General features: G+C 54.8%; 2 protein-coding genes across 4 annotated transcripts in view; both read right to left on the minus strand.

Annotated features, from left to right (window-relative positions):
- Nucleotides 1-16143, minus strand: part of MVP (major vault protein) — a 23525-nt gene extending 7382 nt beyond the window's left edge. The window contains exons 1-10 of one of the 3 annotated variants that reach the window (XM_005882018.2): nt 15932-16143; nt 9487-9625; nt 9103-9298; nt 5317-5440; nt 5083-5214; nt 4467-4561; nt 3927-4163; nt 1356-1637; nt 293-531; nt 7-204 (exon numbers count right to left, since the gene is read on the minus strand). In XM_005882018.2, coding sequence (XP_005882080.1) covers nt 7-204; nt 293-531; nt 1356-1637; nt 3927-4163; nt 4467-4561; nt 5083-5214; nt 5317-5440; nt 9103-9298; nt 9487-9611 — 1628 coding nt within the window. In that variant the 5' untranslated portion in view covers nt 9612-9625; nt 15932-16143. Of the gene's footprint in view, nt 1-6; nt 205-292; nt 532-1355; nt 1638-3926; nt 4164-4466; nt 4562-5082; nt 5215-5316; nt 5441-9102; nt 9299-9486; nt 9626-10155; nt 10421-15825 lie in introns of those variants that run through there. The other 2 variants (XM_005882019.2, XM_005882020.2) reach the window with 2 other exon arrangements.
- Nucleotides 16144-16247: 104 nt separating this feature from the next.
- Nucleotides 16248-18738, minus strand: PAGR1 (PAXIP1 associated glutamate-rich protein 1). Its single transcript, XM_005882017.2, has 3 exons — nt 18164-18738; nt 17941-18023; nt 16248-16695 (listed from the first exon to the last, which is right to left on the minus strand). The coding sequence occupies exons 1-3, from the start codon at nt 18643-18645 to the stop codon at nt 16496-16498; spliced, it is 765 nt and encodes a 254-aa protein (XP_005882079.1). The 5' UTR covers nt 18646-18738; the 3' UTR covers nt 16248-16495.
- Nucleotides 18739-18744: the final 6 nt, after the last annotated feature.

Raw genomic sequence — 18744 nt, forward strand, 5'->3', positions numbered from 1 at the left:
CCTTACCAGTTGTACGCGAGCTGCAGCTGCAGCCGGGCATGGTCTGCGGTTTCGATGGTGATGACATCCGTGAAGAAGTCAGGCCCAAGCAGCAGGCAGAGCGCTCGGCGGGCGTGGGGACGCTTGGGCCGCCCGGCCGAGAGGGACAACACTGTGAACTGCTCCTCAGGACCCAGCGACACCAGCTCCGGCCCAAATACCACGCTGCAGAGGGAGGCGGGAGTGAGACACACACAGAGCCTCATTGCCCGCCTGCCACCCACCGCCAGCCACCCGCAGGCCCGGCCCTCACCGCGCTCTCTTCTCTCTGTAGTCGTACACCTGCACCGCCGCGTTGTGAGGGACGCGGTAGCTGACCACGCGGGTCTTGTTCCGGGGAGCGGAGGGCAGCGTCTTGGTCACCTCCTTCCCTCTGTCGGCCAGAGGGTCCTGCCCCTTGTTCAGCAGCTCCTCCACCCCCGGAGGCAGCTCCTTCTCCCACAGGACCTCGTCCTCCGTCAGCATGTAGGTGCTTCCAATCACCGCGCGCACCTCCAGGGGACAAGGAGGAGGGGGTTGCAGGGAAGGCGCAGGGGAGAGGCCCACCCAGCAGCGTGAGCAGAGCTGGCCAGGGCAGTGGCCGGGCCATTAAACAGTCTCTGGGATGAGGCTGCGTTCACACCCGCCATCCGCGGGCTCTGTCACTCTGTCACCTCCTGGCCTCAGTTCCTCACCCGCTAAGTGGACCCCTCGGCGGCTACCTCACAGGGTTGAGTGAATGACATCTCACATGTCTAGTGCTGAGGACTTGGCACATAGTAAGTGCCTGATATTATTTCTTCTGGAATTTTCCTTCCTGGGCAGCTTGGCCGGTGTCCTAAGGACTGATGTCATCCTAGGGACCAGGTGGCATACACTAACACTACCTGGATTCTGAGCTCTACCTGTAGGTTGGACTCTTAGAGAGAGAGGCCAGAGATGTGGTCCTAGGTCAAACCAAGGTCAAGGTTTCAGGTGAGGGTCAAAGAGGAAGGACTCTATCAGGATAAGGGGCTGGGGGAGGAGGTCGGTTCTTACTGTTCCTCTGCCCACCCCAGTCAGGCCTTGACGCCAGGGGCCAGATCTGCAGTGGGAACAGAGTCCCCATCCTGAACCCTGGCTCACCTTCCCCGTGGGGGCGTGTCTAAAATGTGAAGTTCGATGTTTAAGACAAAGGGAAGGCAAGGGCACATACTCCACAGAACGCCCTCATACCTGCCAGCCGGTGGCTCAGCTGCTATCAGTGCTACTGACGTCCCCTCCGGCCTGCACCACGCACCTCGCCCATCGGCCTCCCCCCTCGCCAACGCAGTGACAGGTCCGGCCCTCGGAGTTACCCTTCCCGTCTTGATGTCCTGCACGTAGATGCCCTCGTTCTGGTCCAGGGGGATGGCCTGACGCTCCTCCACCACCTCCACCATGGCAGATGGCACGTACTCCAGGGGGCCACGGATGAGCCAGTGGTCGCCAGCCTTGTGCAAGACCTTCTCCTCACCTTCCCCCTCCTCCAGGGGCTGCAGGGCCCTCAGCAGCAGCCCCTGCTGCTCCGACAGCACGTACACGTCCTGGATCCCTCGCTCCAGCCTCTCCCCCGGCTGGAGGAAAAAGGACTTCTCTCCCTGGTGGGGAGACACGGGGTCAGGAGCAGGCACACCCAGGCTGGCGGGAGCCTCTGATGGCACCACCTCTGCCAGCCCCTGGGCTCTTGTTGAGGACAGGAGCCCCCAGAGCACTTTTCCCACCCCCCGTTATACCGTGAAGTGTTAGCTGGACCCTGAGGCTCTGCAATGCCTGCAGATCCCAGCTAGTAGAACCTGCCCTTAAGATTCTGTGAATTGTCAGGACCTGAATCCTCTCAAGCTCAACAGGTAAGAATTAACATACTGTTACTCCTCATTTCTCCTATGTTTTGTTTTCTTGGTGTAGTCTGGGTATTGGCAAACTCTGGTCTTTGGGCCAAATCTGGCCTGCGGCCTTTTTAAGAAATATACAGGGGTGGGCAAAAGTAGGCTTACAGTTGTGAGTACACGAAAGTTTATTCTTATATTTATTAATTATTGTATTATTATTAACCTATTTTGCCCACCTCTGTATATATAATCTACATGCTGTAAAATTTACCCACTTCAAGTATGTAATTCTGTTGTTTTAGTATATCCACAGAGTTGTCCGACCATCACCACAATCTACTTCCAGAACATTTTCATCACCCTGAAAAGAAACGCTGTACCTAGATCAGTTACTGCCCCATCCACCCCACCAACCCATTTTCTGTCTCTATGGATTTACCTATTCTGGACATTTCATAAAAATGAAGTCATACAATATGTGGTCTTTTATGCCTGGCTTCTTTTGCTTGGCATGATGTTTTAAGTTTATCCATGTTGTGGCATGCTGATCATCAGTACATGAACTTTAGTTCATGTTCATTTCCTTTTATAGCTGAACTAGAGGTCTGGTGCACGGATTTGTGCACGGGGGGGGGGGGGGTCCCTCGGCCTGGCCTGGGGGGATCAGACTGAAACCAGCAGTCCGACATCCCCCAAGGGGTCCTGGATTGCAAGAACTTTCCCACCCTTCCCCCTGACCCTTCCCCTCAGATTCATCAGTCTCTTCCAAATTTCCATGCCTGTATGTTAAGCGTCTGCCCCCTGGTGGTCAGTGCACATTATAGCTACGGGTCAAATAGTCACTTAGGCATATATATATACTAGAGGCCAGATGCACGAAATTCGCGCACGGGAGGGGGTGGTGTGGATTCCCCTCAGCCTGGCCTGCACCCTCTTGCAATCTGGGACCCTTCAGGGGATGTCCAACTGCCAGTTTAGGCCCAGCAGTCAGACATCCCTCTCGCACTCTGGGACCACTGGCTCCTAACCACTCGCCTGCCTGCCTGATCGCCCCTAACCACTCTGCCTGCCTGCCTGATTGCCCCTAACCGCTCACCTACCTGCCTGATTGCCCCTAACTGCTTGCCTGCCTGCCTGATCACCCCTACCTGCCTCTGCCTCAGCCCCCGCCGCAGCTTCATCCAGAAGGACGTCCAGAAGGTCGTTTGGCTGTTCGGTCTAATTAGCACATTATGCTTTTATTATTATAGATACTAGAGGCCCAATGCACAAAATTTGTGCAAGAGTAGGCCTTCCTTCCCCTGGCTGCCGGCACCAGCTTCTCTCCATCACCTGGGACCCGGGCTTCCCTCACAGCCCCGGCTTCGTCTGGAAGGATGTCTGGTCTAATTAGCATATTACGCTTTTATTACTATAGATAGATGATATTCCATTGTATGGATATACCACAATTTTTTATTGATTCATCAACTAATAGACATTAGGTAGTTTCTACTTTTTTCTGCCTGTTTTTGCAAATAAAACGTTACAGGCACACAGCGGCACTCGTCCATTGACAAGTGCTCTGTGCTGCTTTCACAGAATAGCTGAGCAGATAGTTGCAACAGAAGCCATACTGATCGATCGCAAAGCCCAAAACATCAACAATTTGGCCTTTGCAGAAAACGTTTGCCGACCCCTGTTAATCCCTTGTATAGCTCAGAGAGGGGATGAGATAAGGGTTGGGGAGGAGGGTAAACCAAGAGTTGTTTGTTTGTTTGTTTGACACAGAATGACGTTTCCAGGAACATGAAATAGAGTTTCCTGGTCTGTCTGCAGCGTGGGGCAGGGCCGGGGCAGTGCTCCCAGGGAGGCAGTGTGACTTGAGGTCAGGGGCTGCCCGGGAGACCAATGGGTGCGTGTCTCGGAGCTAGAACCTAGTGCACCAAGGCACAGAGGGAGCCACGACAAGTGGGCATTTCCAGAATATGGAGCTGGTTCGGGAGAGAAGGGAGAGAGGTCTGAGCCCCTCCTGCCATTGAAGGACATTCACTCCCCGGGGGATGTGGAGGCACCTACCTTGACCACAAGCTTTTGCCCCAGCTGGTTCTTGCCATCCTGTCCAACGGGGTCGAGAATCACACAGTAGTTGCGGGGGCCCAAGGTGGTGATAGGCACAACCCCCAGCACCTCCTCGTAGACATCGGGCACATGGGCCTCCGTGTCCTGCACCATCACCAGCCACTCCTCCCCCGTGCGGCGGGCCACTCCCCTCGAGTCTCGGAAGTTCTGCAGAGCCCGGAGGTGCAGCGCCGTCTGCAGAGCAAGACGTTGGGTGTTTGAGTGAACCCCCCTCCGACTTCCTCAGGGGGCCTGGGAGCCCCGTTGGCCACCAAACGCTCCCGGGTCTCAGTGCCAGTTCCTACCACCCGGGAGGACTTCTTAGCCCTTTCAGATGACCCAGGATACTCCTCGGGTTACCTGGCCTCTGAAGTTTTTCTTCCAGTGGCCCTAGCAATATTGCTTCTCTTCTACACTCATGTTACCTGACACCATCTCTGCCACCCTGAACGTTCCCTGCCCGGAGGTCCCCTAACCCGCATCCACCAGAGCACAGACCTTTTCTGTGAGGATCACGGCGTCCACCAAGTCCAGGACCTCCTCGAACACTGCGGGGAGGTACGCACCCACGGAGCGGACCAGCCATTCCTCTCCTGGTGGAGCAGTAAGGGTCAAAGGTCACCCAAGCTCGCTCCCAGCTGCCCCTGGCCATAAACCCAGGAAAGTAACTTAATTTTTGTGTCTTAGTTTTGTTATATGGAAAATGAGAATAGTAGTGACTCAAGGTTGTTTGGGGACCAAATAAGTTACTATTTGCAAAGCATTTTGAGTCACACCTGGCAGAGTTAGCACTGCATTTAAGACATTGTACATCCATCACATCTGTCAAATACAAGTGCCAATTACATGTGATCGCCCACGTTGCTGACCTAGAAACTGCCCCCAGCTCATGACAAAGGGTGAGGGGAGGGAAAGGCCTGTCAGCATGATGGTGATCACAGGGTCAGGGCTGGACGTCGCCTGCATGAAGGCGGGTGGGGAAGCAGCTGTGGGCAGCCCTCGACGGCTGTAGCCACTTGTGAGTGGCTTTCCCCACCTCCCCCCACTTCCCCTGCAGTTGAGAGAGTCCGAGCCGTGGCCTGCCCACCCCCTCAGTGCTCCTTCACAGCCTCACCGGTCACCCTCTCCTTGCCGTCCCGGTCCCGGCACTCTTTGCGGGCCCTCAGCCGCAGAGCCTGGTTCTGCCTGATGATCGTGGCCTGAATGATCTCTACGACCTCCACCTCCTTCTGGGGGATGTATGTGCCTTGAAGGGGAGAGGAGGCAGAGGTGGAGGTCAGAAGGTATCAGGGCTGTGATGGGAGCAGGAAGCCTCGGACCTCACTCCGGCCCAATGGGAAGAACTCACCAGGTCCTTCAAATAGCCACTCGTCTCCTGCGACTACCTTGTCTCCATTCTCATCCTCAAAATCCAGCAACGCCTTGAGATGGAGCGCCGTGTTGGGCAGAACCACCTGCAGCGGGGTGATGTCCTAATAGGGAAGAAGGGGGTCATGGGGCATTCAGTGCTGTGACCCCAGGAGTCAAACGTGATGCCTTGGAGGTCAGAATCCACAGCATCAATCTTTACACAAGCCCGAAATAAGACCCGGAATGAAACGTTCAAGATGGGGGGAGTCCCCAAGCCACCGTGTCTGAAGGACTGAGAGCTGACAGAGTGAGAGGCTGTCACTGCTGATGAGCCGAGGACACGCATTCCTCTGGAGCGAGAGCTTAGTCGTCGTTTTGAACTAGAAATGTAGGCAGGAAACTGGGTCGAGGCTGGAGGGGAGACGTGGGGAAATGTCTGGAAAGCTGAATAAAGTCATAGCTCATGGCCCAGTGTGCACTGGGGCCCTCTGGGAAGTACAAGGCGGTGGGAAGGTATAGACTGCTAAACAGGCACATTTAAAGCACGTGGCTTTGCTTTCAAGGTTGCCTCATGGTCGCCAGAGAGCCACTGTGCGCCAGTGGTCACATCTTCTTCCGTCAGGAAGGGGGACCTGCCAACAAGCAGCCACACCGCTTTAGAAGTTTGCAGAAGTGCCCTGACCGGGTTGGCTCCGTGGATAGAGCGTCAGCCTGCGGACTGAAGGGTCCCAGGTTCGGTTCCGGTCAAGGGCATGTACCTTGGTTGCGGGCACACCAGCTGGGGGTGGAGTGCAGGAGGCAGCTGATCGATGTTTCTCTCTCATCGATGTTTCTGACTATCTCTCTCCCTTCCTCTCTGTAAAAAATCAATAAAATATATACATTAAAAAAAAAAAAGAAGTTTGCAGAAGTGTTTCTATGAGCAGGACTTCACTTGATCTTTGATCTGAGGGAGGCAGGCAGGTAAGGAAAGAGAGGCTGAGAGAGGCCAAGGAACATGACTGAGGTCACAGGACGAGTAAGGAACAGAATCAGGACTTGAACCTCTTTGGTGAAGTCCACCTGCTGCTCCTGACTCCAGCTGAGGGCACAGAAGGTCAAGTACCTCTGCGGTGCCCACCGGCCACACACTGGGGGGTGGGGGGAGGCCCAGCTGGAGGCTTACTGCGCTGCCGAGCGCTCCCCTACACACCTCACGTGCATGGCGCGCAGCTGGCTGTGGTGGGGGCAGGTCATACCCCGTCATCATGGGCTTTAGGTTCCAGCAGGTGATGAGACACAGACACAGACCGTTCTCTCAAGCAGACTGAGGACAGTGTCAAGGGAGAGAGGTTCAGAAGTTCGGATGAAGGAGAAGTTGTGGCATGTGAACTGGGGCCCAGAGGAAGAGCTGGCCCTTGGTAAAGGGGTGGGAGCAGGAGAAGGTGGGCATTGTGGGAAGAACCCATAGTCAGTGTGTTTTCCACCTCCCACATCTCTTTTTAAAAAAACTTTAAAAATTGATTTTCAAAGAGGAAGGAAAAGATAGAAAGATCATCGATGAGAGAGAATCATTGGTCGGCTGCCTCCCACACGCCCCCTACTGGGGATCGAACCCACAACCCGGGCATGTGCTCTTGACCTGGGACCCTTCAGTTGGCAGGCTGACACTCTACCCATTGAGCCAAACCGGCTAGGGCCCCACATCTAGTCTTTCACCACTTCCTCTCTGTCCCATAGCAAATCCCGTCTAACTTCCTCTATCCCTGCCATCACCCTCACCTAAGCTGCCAACATCTCTGGCCTGGATGATGGCAATATCTCTTCTCCCACCCTCCTCCCCTCCCTTCCTCTAAAAAAAAAAAAAAATCAATAAAGAGAATATCCTCAGGTGAGGATTAACAAAAACAAAAATAGCCCTAGCTGGTTTGGCTCAGTGGATAGAGCGTCAGCCTGAGGACTGAAGGGTTCCGGGTTCGATTCCAGTCAAGGGCACATGCCCGGGTTGCAGACTCAATCCCCAGTAGGGGGCATGCAGGAGGCAGTCAATCAACGATTCTCTCTCATCATTGATGTTTCTCTCTCTCTCTTCCTCTCTGAAATCAATAAAAGTATATTAAAGTAAAAGCAGATAGGGGTAGGCATAAAGGGAAGGGGACAGAGATCTGAATCCTACCTATGGCCTCAATTTCTAACTAAGTAGGGGAGCAAGTTGTTCAATGTGAGGACGGGAACTAGGAAGAGTGGAGAAGGATAAATATTTACAGCGTGCAGAGGGAAAACGGAGAGAAAGCTGGTTGGGAAGGAGAGACGTGATGAGCAGGGCTTGGGCTGGAAGGAACCGCTGGACCTGTTGCCTGCTTATGATACTGCTGTGGCGGCAGAGCTGTCCACAGGCTGGCAAACCCGTCCGGGGTGTGAGTACAGAAGGGCAGGTGGTAACCCTGATCCAGGACCCGGCTTTGCCGCAGGCCCAGCGCGTAGTGTTAAAAGGAGGAGGTTCTGTTGGGGTAGGAAAGCAAGCCGGGAAGAGCATCTGGGACAGAAGATGGGATCAAAAGCCTTGAGGGGACGTGGCAACAGAGGAGGGCAGGAAAGGAGGCTGGTGGTAGGAAGGAGGCTGGGGTTTAGTTTAATTTCGGGGGGAGGGGCAGGCTGGAGAATAACCAAGCCCGCACTGGACATGGCCCTGGCGGGGCTGAAGCCCGACAGAAGAGGCAGCGTCAGAGCTGAGGTCAGGAGAGCCAAGTGGCGGACAGGCTCCGAGGACAGGAGGGTGGGGGAAGGGAGGCCCAAGCCAGGGGCCACCCTCGGTGCAAACGGGGCAGGGGGGGGGCGGAGGATGTGGTTCAGGCAGAGGCCAGTCCTGACGCAAAAGTGGGAAGAAGCATCGCAGGGGCCCTGGGCCGAGGGAGGGCCCGGCTCCCCTGGATTGGAGCACGTGGGTTTGAGAGCATGAGCTGCTGTGGCTGGAAAGCAGAGGTGAAAGAGGCAGGGATGAGGGAAGCTTTCTGTCCACCCCAGGGAGCTTTTAAAAATTTTCAACTTCTGACAGTTTCAGACTTAAATAAAGCTGATTCTGAGGCAAAGAATCCCCTAACTCTTCACTCAGAGTCCTCAAGGGTTAACATTCTAATTGTTCCTCGTCACTTTCCAGCTCTACACACACACTCTGCAAAGCATTTACATCTCAGTGGACAGGGATGTCTTGGGGTTCCCTGGGTCACACTTCTAGGCTTCCAGGATCAGGAGGCGCTGCTTAAGCAGAGGAACCCCAAGTGAAACGGTGTAAACGGGCAAGGAGGTGAAGGCAGGACGGTGATGGAAGTGAAGGTGGGACGCCCACAGGCTCAGGGCCTGTGCGACAAGGAGGGCCTGGCTGCCGGGGCAGCCTCCAGCGCCCTCCCGTGGGAAAACCAGGCGTCTGAACCTGGGCCCCATCTTACCCACCATTGCTATCACTGCCCACCTGCGTCTGGCACTGTTTGAATGAATAAAATGCTTACTCTTGGCACAAGCCATTCAGTGCCAGATTGGCCGGGAGTTCCCAGCAGGCTCTGGAGCCTGGTTGGTTAGCTGGTGAGATGGGCTGACAGCTCTCAAAAGGGCAGGTCTGTTGTGGGCAGGTGAGGAGGAAGGGGCGTTTGGGGAAGGCCGGTGGAGGGGCAATGAATCGATTCTACCCCCATTGAGAACCAGGAGCGGTGGCCGCCATGCCCTCCCACGGTGCCCACTTGTTTTCCCTCCTGAAGGCAGTGTGGTAGCAGGACAGGTAGAGAGGGTCTGGGGGAGGCAAGGCAGATACCTTTTCCAGAACCTCCCCTGGGTACAGGGGGAAGGGGTCCTGGGCCAGCCGGATCTCCAGGTCAGCGTGGCGGAGCCGTACTTGCCCCGTGACATCGAACAGCACCGAGCCCTGGGCATCCCGGGACACCGGGTTGGCCACTGTGCAGTAGTGGCGTGGGGGGACGGTCACCATGCACATGGGGGCAAACAGGACCCTGTTGGAAGGGAGAAGTGGTGTGAGGACCCAGGAGACTTCCACTCCCAAAGGAGGTGGAGAAGGAGAGAGAAAGCTCCCTGTGACCCAAGTGAGGGCCAGTCCTCAGAAGAGACGGATGATCACGCCAGCTAGACGAACAGACCCGCCCCAGCCCAGGTTCCCCCACAGCCCAGCCCTGACACCAACCTCTCATTGTCCTGCCGGATGTAAGTCTTTGGCCCAACCTCCACACGGGACACATTGCTGTTCTGGTCCAGCACATGGATGTAGTGGTAAGGGGGGATGCGGATGATGGACTCTTCAGTTGCCATGGTTACGCCTGTGCCTGGGGCAGCATATAGAGTGACAGGTGGGTGGGGGGAAGATACAGGATGAAGACAGGGGGCCTAGGAGGAGGCAGGCATGAGCCTGAAGACTGGCTGGAAATGGGGAAGGACCTTCCTCCTCCAGCTCAGACTATTCTACCCTTCGCTGTGCCCGCGCCCAACTCTTCCTTGTTCTTCCCACCCTGGCAGCACAGCTCGCCCAGATTTCACCCCTGCCAAGAACTGCCCAACAGTTACCCACAGACGCCCAGGGCTCTGGGCCAACCCTTTCCCTCCTTCCCATCCGCTTTACGGCCTGAGCTGCCTGCACTTTCCCAATCTCCAGCCCCCACGGTGGAGGAGCTGGGAGTGCAGGTCAGTCTCTGGGGGTGCTGTGGCTTCCCCAGCACGGTGGGGGTGAAGATCGGTGGCTCCTCCAGCGGCCTTTATTTCAGCCTTTATTTCAGGGGATCCTGAGGACCCCAGCAGTATTCAACTGACAGCCCGTAGCCCAGGAATATTTGCATAATCTTTGCTCCTCCAGCCCCACCTGTGCTTGGAGCAGTCCTGAGATCCTGATACTCCTGTAGAATCAGCTGGGTCAGGAGCAGCACAAATTATTCCAGTTCTTTCCTCCCCTTTCTCTCTGGTCTGTTGCCACCCGCAACTCCCTGAATCCTGGGCGGCTCCGCCCAGTGATTGGCCCGTTCAGGAAGTCACACCTCCTACCTGAACCCTCTCACTGCCTCCAGCACGCCTTGGACTTTGGACAACATGTACCTTTGGGTCACACAAAGGAAACCAAGTTTACTAAACAACTCAAAGCCTTGTCTCCTGAGACTTTGGTCAGACATTTTAAAAGCCACCTGCTCCACCATTCATCCAGCTCCCAAGCTGAGCGAGAAATGGGAAGCTAGGAGGGAGAGTGGGCACAGGAATAAGAGGCAGGAGCCACCACCCTGTAGAGTCAAGGCGAGGGGACCCAAGAGTTTTACTTGACCTATATAATCTGTAAAATGTCAATTTTGGGGTTTAGAAATTGAGAGTTCTCACAAACCCCCAATTCCTGCTTTTCTTGAAGAGCTAGGAGATACGTTCCCGCAGACAGAACTGGTTAGAGCCAAGGAGCAGCTGTGCCTTTAGGTGGGACACAGGTTTTCCTGCTTACCACAGGCCCCGCCACTCCCTGCTGCCTTCCACCCGGACCCTCACGCCACCTGCCTGGCTCCTGTTCAAAATACTGTAACTCAGCAGCATCCAATAGGACTTCCTACAATGGTGGAGATATTCTACATCTGTGCTGTCTTTGGGCCAACCACATTTGAAATATGGCTAGTGTAACTGAGGAAGTTTTTACATATATATCTATTGCTTTCAGAGAGGAAGGGAGAGGGAGAGAGAGATAGAAACATCAATGATGAGAGAATCATTGATTGGCTGCCTCCTGCACACCCCACACTGGGGATTGAGCCCGCAACCCGGGCATGTGCCCTGGCCAGGAATGGAACCGTGACCTCCTGGTTCATAGGTCAATGCTCAACTACTGAGCCACACGAGTCGGGCTGTAAGTTTTAGACTTTAATTAACATACCCAAGTGAGAAGGTACCAAATACGATGCAAAATATTGTGGGCTGGGTTGTTTTTTTCGGGGGGTGGAGTGGGGAGGGGATAGCCAAGTACATACATCTGAAACTAATACTAAATAATATTGAACATAAACTGTAATTGAAAAAACAATAGCCAAGTGTGGCTGGTTGATCCCATATTAGAGTGTAGCTCTAGGTAGCCGAGTCCCAGATAGGGACGAGTCCTCTGAGCCACACAGCACGTTAGTGGTGCTTTTGCGATGAGAATCTCGAAGGAGTGGCTCCCTTATGGTGCAGTGTGGTTAACGCTGCAGACTCAGACAGACTGCCTGGGCTTCCTGACAATCCCGATCTGCTGCCTGCATGCCTTGTATTGTTTCCTAACACCTTACTTCGTTTTTAAAGGGGTTACAGTTTTGATCTGTTTTCCTGGCACACTTTTCACATCAGAAGGATGTTATTCTACTCATTCTTTTATCTTGCAACTTTGTATGGGATTTGACCTTGATACTTTTCTGTCGCTCCTTTTTATATGAATTCCCCTTAACCTGTAGGAGTGGCTTTCCTAAAGCCAGAGCTCCCTCTTCTGTTGATGTCGGGTAGTGTTTGAAAATACTAGGGCTGGCGTTCTGTTTGGGGGGTTCTGTTCCCCTCCTCACTCTTTCCTTTCTATTGCCCCATCCTGCTCGGCTGTGCTCCAGTCCCTGAAATTGCTCCCTGACGTGGGGCTTCACATGTGCCCGGGGGCTGGAACTGCCTGGATCTTCGTCCTCCCCTTTACTGATCAGTGACCTGGGACAAGTCCCTTGCCTTCCCTATTCCTGTTCCCTGGCCAATAAAGTGGGAATGGATAGGGCATTTACCCAGCTAGGAGGGCTGAGTTCATCATAAAGCACTTGGAACAGAGCCCGGCCCTTCAGAAGCACCGTGTCTATGAGGCAGGGACGGCCTGAGGCCCCTTTCCCATGCATTAGAGCATGTGACCGAACACCAGACACTCACCATCTCACCTGGCCCCTCCCCGTTTCTGGTCAGGAATGTGGCGGGTCTGTGTCATGCCTGCTGTGGGGCCAGAACTGCAAAGAAAGGGGCGTCTGGCAGCCCAGTGAGGCCTTTTCTAGCTGCTCCTGTGCTGGGCTCTCTGCAGGCGGCAGCCTGGCCGGGAAGGCAGATGGGGGAGAGGAAGAGCTAGGGCTGCAGGCGGAGGTGTGGACAGGCTGCAGGAGGCCCCGCAGGGAAGATTTGAACTCTAGGTTATGCAAGGCTGGGAAGCAGGCTCTGGAAATAGTCTCCAACGGCTCGTTGTTGATGATCCCAATCCCCACCCGCTATGGCTGAGGCCTCTCCACCATCTGTCACCCCAGCTGGGCGCAGTCAGTGGGGCTGAGAGCCTGGCCCGGCTCAGTGACTCAGCTGAGAGTCATCCTTCCAACTGATCAAACTGGGCTCCTGCCTTGCTCTGAAGCCAAGCCCTGGCCAACTACCCCCGTTTCAGTACCAGGACTTTTCTTAACCTCCCTGCCAAGTTCACCCAGAACAGGCTTTGCCTTTTCACTCGCCATCCACAGGAGTGAGCTTCAACAGAGGGCCTCTCAGGGGATCGGGGAAACCGGTCGACTCAGGCAGGATGTTTGTGACAAGCCTCAGATTTAGACTTTGTGGTTTACCAGATGACATGTACAGTCAGAGCATTTTACTTCCAGTAGATCAGGGCCCTCAAAAGACAATGGGCCGGTTGGCGTGGCTCAGTTGAGCATTGACCTATGAACCAAGTCATGGTTCGGTTCCCAGTCAGGGCCCCGGTTGTGGGTTCGATCCCCAGTGTGGGGTGTGCAGGAGGCAGCTGATCAATGATTCTCTCTCATCATTGATGTTTCTCTCTCTCTCCGTCTCCCCTCCTCTCTGAAATATATATATATATATATGACAATGGCTAGTCTGTTGACCTTTGAAAGGCCCTGCCCTGACTTTGGTTTGGCCCCAACTCCCCAAATCCATCCAGACCTCCCTTTAGTGCCTGCTTCTGAGATCTGCCCTCGTCTGCTCTCTGGGCACATGTCCGGGTTTGCCCGATCACATGTCCCCACGTGTCATGAGGCTCCTATAAGAACCAGTCAGTTTTCACCCAACGTCTCAGAGACCAGCAGCTCCCGCTGCACCACACCCTCCCCCCCTCACACAGAGGCCGGGGGAACGGGTGGATGAGCAGAGACAACACAGCCTGTGGGAGGAGCTGGGTTCATCCTCTAGTTAAGAGACAGCTTTCACCTGTGTCTCAGCTGAAAGGTAAACTTATGCTACAGCAAAATGTAATTAATGAGCGAGGAGTCCCTACATATCAGAGATCTTCAGGGTCAACTGTGAGTGGCTGACAGTGAATCTTAAACAACAGATGCCCAAGTTACCAGCCACGCTGGTGGGCAGTGAGCAGCAGCAGCCTCACCTGGAAGCTTCAAATGCAGAATCTTGGGCCCCACCCAAGAGCTGCTGAATTAGTTGGCACCTTAACCCCAATGATTTGGGCTCACATTAAAGTATGAGCAGAACAAAGATGAGCTCAGATTAGACTGCTGCTCAAGGGCAGAGGAGTTCATTTATTCTCTCCCAGCACCCTCACCCCCAGGCCAAGTAGCCCCTAGCCAACACAAGCCCCCCAATCCTAAGTCCTGGGCTCTTGGTCCAGGAGCCCTGCAGTTGGAGGTGAGGTCGTGATTCAGCCTTGCCACCATCACCTCTATCAAGCTTAGCCGTAACCGGTTTGGCTCAGTGGATAGAGCGTCGGCCTGCGGACTCAAGGGTCCCAGGTTTGATTCCGGTCAAGGGCATGTACCTTGGTTGCGGGCATATCTCCAGTAGGGAGCGTGCAGGAGGCAGCTGATTGATGTTTCTAACTCTCTATCTCTCTCCCTTCCTCTCTGTAAAAAATCAATAAAATATATTTTAAAAAAAGAAAAGAAAATTGCACGTGAAATGCAGCCCAAACAGGCGCTCATCTTCCCAGTTCCCTTCACCAATTTTCAACGTTCTAGTCTTTGTTGGAGAATCAGTCACACTCAGGCACCTCTCTCCCAGACCGCTTCCTGGCTTAGGGGATTACTTCCCACTCTAGGGGACTACAGCGGAAATTCTGGAGGATTTGTCTCACGTAAACCATTTAGCAGCAGAACTTTAGGGACTTTTCTTGTAGGAAAATCTTTCTGCGCTCCAGCCCAGCTAGGCCACTTTGTGGGAGGAGCAGCTCAGGTGCCTCTTGTCCTACCTCCATCGCCCCCCCCCCCCCCCCCCCCCCCCCCCCCCCGCATGCTGCCCAGTGAATGCCAATCATTGAAGGTAAGGGTCGCCTAGATTAGGAGTGACCCAGGAACCGGCTTCAGAACCCCTGGTCCAGGTCAATGTTTTCTAAACTTGTCGTCGGAGGACTCAGCTGCTAGTGCTCCCAGGTCTCACCCCAGACCCAATGGGCAGAGGTTTCCGGGAGACTCTGGAACTTGTACCATCGGCAAGTTCCCCTGAATAACAGCTCCCATCATTCATTATTAAGAACTTAATCTGTGTCAGGCATGGCGTTAAGTACCTTTAATTAACTCCTTTACTCCTCACAAGAACCTGGAAGCTAAGGAACTTGCTGAGGATCACAGAATGATCAAAGGCCGAAGCCAGAGTTCCACCCCAGGTGCCTGGACTGCAGAGCCCCCAACCAGGAGGCAGCTTGGCTTCTCAGGCACAAATGTCAATAAGACCTAGAACAAGGACTTGGGTGGGGCTGGGTGCTCTCCAGGGAACAGTGCCAATGGCAGTTCAAAGGTGAGCATTCTCTGCCACCTGAGAGGGCAGCACCCAACAAGGAGGCGCGAGGTATTCCAGGTGGCTGCCCTGCCTGCTCATGGCTTTGGAGAGTGCCCTGCCCAGGAAGCGCCACTCCAGGGCAGGCTGCGTGCCGTGTGCCAAGGGGAGAAACAGGCAGGCGTTCCCAGGGAGTCAGTTGGCATCCCTCGAGACAGCCAACCTTTCCCCCATAAGCCTGGGGTCCACCTAGGCAGGTAGCAAAACACAGGGGACATCCGTCTCAACTACCATTCCCCGCCCCTCCATGCTTCACTCCTGAGATCTACGGTCCCAGAGCTTCCCGTTTTCCACTTCCCCTCACACAGAGAGCAAGCCTTGCTCATCCAACTCCACTCCTTCTGGGATGAAGCCTCGAGACTGCTCTGCTAATGGCGTCTCAAGTGATCTGCAAAGCCCACAGTTGGCATAGCCCTGAGCGGAACGGTATGAAAACCTCAATATTTGGCAAAGTTGAGGGATCTCAATGGGGACAAATTACATTCCAAGGACTCTAGGGACAGGCCAGAGCCCAGGCCCCCAGGGGCGGAGAGGCCCATGAATACAGCAGGGCCCAATCTAATTCTAGGAGGGTGTGAATGGACCCCTTAAGCTTCCTCTGGCCTTACTGCTGATGTGGGAGCTTGAAGTTAGGGAGGCCCGAGATTTTGGAGGTGAGGGGTGTTGGCAAGGTGACAAATTGATCTATTTTTACTTCAAAAGACAGAAAAAAACTCCAACAAGGAAAGCAAAATCTCTAAAGGCCAAGCCTCCACCCACCTTCTCCCTACTCTGCTTCAGAGGGTCTTACCTGCCCCAACAGAAGGCACTAAAAGGCAGGACAGGCTGGAAAGAGCCCCGAGGGACACAAGGCCCTACACTGGCTCGGGGTGTTGGGGCCAGTACTCAGTACTCACATCCAGAAGTGTGGCTGACTGCAATGACTCCTCAGACTGGGGAAAGCAGGAACCCAGCCCCAGGGATCACTTCCCGGTAGCTCAGCGCAGGGCAGGCTCAGGGTGGGGCTTAGGCATTTAAAGGGCCCTTGCAGCTGCAGCTCCTTTTCTCCTCTGGGCGGCAGCTGCAGGCACTGCAGCTCATTTAATTTCCGCAGCAGAACCAGCTGGCCTCACTGGAAAGCGACTGGGAAAGGTCAGAGGACTGAAGACAGGTGTGGATGAGTTCACCGCTAACTTCCCAACCTGGGTGAAGACAATGATGCCTTCCCAACTGTTAGGCTCCAGCTGCAGCCCCTCTTCTAAGAGAGGATGACTTTGTATTTTTTATTTTAGATTCAGAAATTTCAGGCCAGGTCTCCAGATTCAACAGAAAACATAAACACACACATGCCCCCTCACTGGCAGGGTGCTGTGTTGGGGCTTTGGAGTTTCCCTCCTCTCTCCACGTTTCCCAGCATCCAGGGTTAGGAAGGCAGGCCAAGGCCCCAGCAGGCACACACACTGCAGCCTAAGGCAGCACAGTCAGTATTTCCGCTGCCGGGGGAAGAGACTACTCCCTGAGGACCGCAGTGGGGGGCTGGTGGGGCTGGGGTCCCCTGAGTCCAGGCTGAACAGGTCCCTGCCAGTACGAAGGATCTGCTCCTCCAGCTTCTTGTGTCGCTTCATGTCTGAGAGGACTTTGTCCAGGCGGGCTTCCCGTTTCTGGCTCCGGGCTGAGCTTCCTGGAGAAGGGAAGGTGGAAGGGGGTGAGGCCATGCGCTTGGGGAATCACCAGGGAAGACCACCTCGGGCAGTGGAGAGCAGTGCAAAGGCCCCAGGGTAGAAACAGGGAGGTCTGTCCAGAGAGTGTAGAGAGCTGGGGAGACATGAAAGATGAGGCCAAAGAAATGAGGTGGAGGCCATGATAAGGGGTTTGGATCTTATTTTAAATGGAAATGCCTTTGGAAGCCTTGGTGGGGGTTGGATACTCTCTCAACACGCTCTCCCCTCTCTCCCCAGCAATGGAAACCTTTGGAGGATTTTAGACAGAGAAGTGACATGATTTATGTTCTAAAAGGATCATTCTAGTCACTGAGATTGGAGGCAGAGAGATCAGGAAGGTGCTATTGCAACTCAGACGAGATGGTGGCTGGGATGAGCGGATGGTGTTGAAAGTTGCAGATGAACTTGGAAATGTGGAGGCAGAGCTACTGGACTTGCTGCTGCTGGCTTGAATGTTGGAGTAAGAGAAAGAGAAATCAGGAATGGCTCTACAGGTAAATTCTAGGAAGGCATAAGGGTGAAAACTGGGTCAGGTTAGGAGACGTACACAGGGGTATACGGGTGTGAACCTAGATAATAATGAATGACCAGGAAGACCTGGACTTCTGGGGAGAATGGAGAGAAAGGAAATGGGAGCCATGATAGAATTACCTGTGGAATTCTCTTAAAGGAATACAGTGGGCCTTGACTTACGAGTGTCCCGACTAACGAGTTTTTTGCGATACCAGCTGTCTCTCCGCGGATTTTTTGCATTGAGTTGATAGAGTAATTTGAGTTAACGAGCTCCTTAACGAGCTCGGTCTCAGAATGAATTAAACTCGTAAGTCAAGGCCTCACTGTATAGGGTTATGGGTTTAAGCCAGTGGTTCTCAATCTTGGCTGCACATTAGAATCACCTGGGAATCGCTTTGTTATGGGGTGGGGCCACAACATTGGTAACAAAGAAACAGAATTTCCAGAGGATGAGGCCCAGAAATCAGGATTTTAAAAAGATTCCCAGGGGATTCTAATGTGCAGCCAAGGTTGAGAACCACTGGTTTAAGCTGAAAGGATGGCGCCCCGGTGTGAACGCGCTCCCCTGCAGCAGCAAGTTGTAGAACAACCCAGGCACCAGACAACGGCCCCTTGGAGAGTCACTTTCTGGGTAAGTGGGAGCAGAAGCCCTTCACCTCCCCCCACCCACGCTCCCTCCCGTCAGTCAGTACCTGGAGTGCGTCTCCGGTCAATCAGGGAGTCCTTTGGTGTCATCGGCTCATCATCGAAGTCAAATTCTGTGGGCATGTGCGGCCTGGGACAGGTGGGCAAGGAGTGAAGGGTGAGGGTGGTGCTCCGCCCGGCCTGCCAGCTTTCTCTCCTGCTCTCTTCCCTCCCTCCGTTTTGCCTGCTCCCGAGTCCCACCTCCCCTCGCTATTCCCTCCTGGTCCTCACTTTTCCTCTTTCTCCTCTTGGGCCTCGGGCTCCTCGTCGGATCTCTCCTCTTCACTCTGAGCCTCGGGAGTGGGCGGCCGGCGGGGCAGGATCTCCGCCTGCAGCTCCAGGGTGCCTTGGGCGGCCAGCAGTTCATAGAGCCGCTGGATTTCGGAGGGGGGCGGCCTCCAGGACTGCCCATCGGCGGGCAGCTCCACCTCCTCATCGCTGCAGGGCACGCACCAGTCCTCGGAGTCAGCCTGGGCACGCTCCTCCCCCTCGGCGCCGGGGGCTTCTCCCGGCACCTCCTCGACCCCAGACCCCTCGCGCTCGGCCTCCTCCCGGCCTCCTTCCCCCTCTTCCTCGGCTCTACCGGCCGCAGCCGAAGGGCCTGCGGTGTCTCCCACGGCCAGAGCCTGGAGGCCGGAGGTCACCTCCCCTTCTTCGGACAGAGGCGCCGCCGTGGTGGCCACAATGTCTCCATGGCCCCGGACCAGGGACATAAGCCACTAAGGAAGGGACCCTGGGATGACAGGGGAGGCGGGAGTCCTCCGCTGGGGGCCCCGGTCCCGGGGGAGGGGCGTCCCTCAGCCTGGCTCTCC

This window comes from Myotis brandtii, unplaced genomic scaffold (genome assembly GCF_000412655.1).
Source record: "Myotis brandtii unplaced genomic scaffold, ASM41265v1 scaffold698, whole genome shotgun sequence".
Taxonomy (NCBI): Eukaryota; Metazoa; Chordata; class Mammalia; order Chiroptera; family Vespertilionidae; genus Myotis; species Myotis brandtii.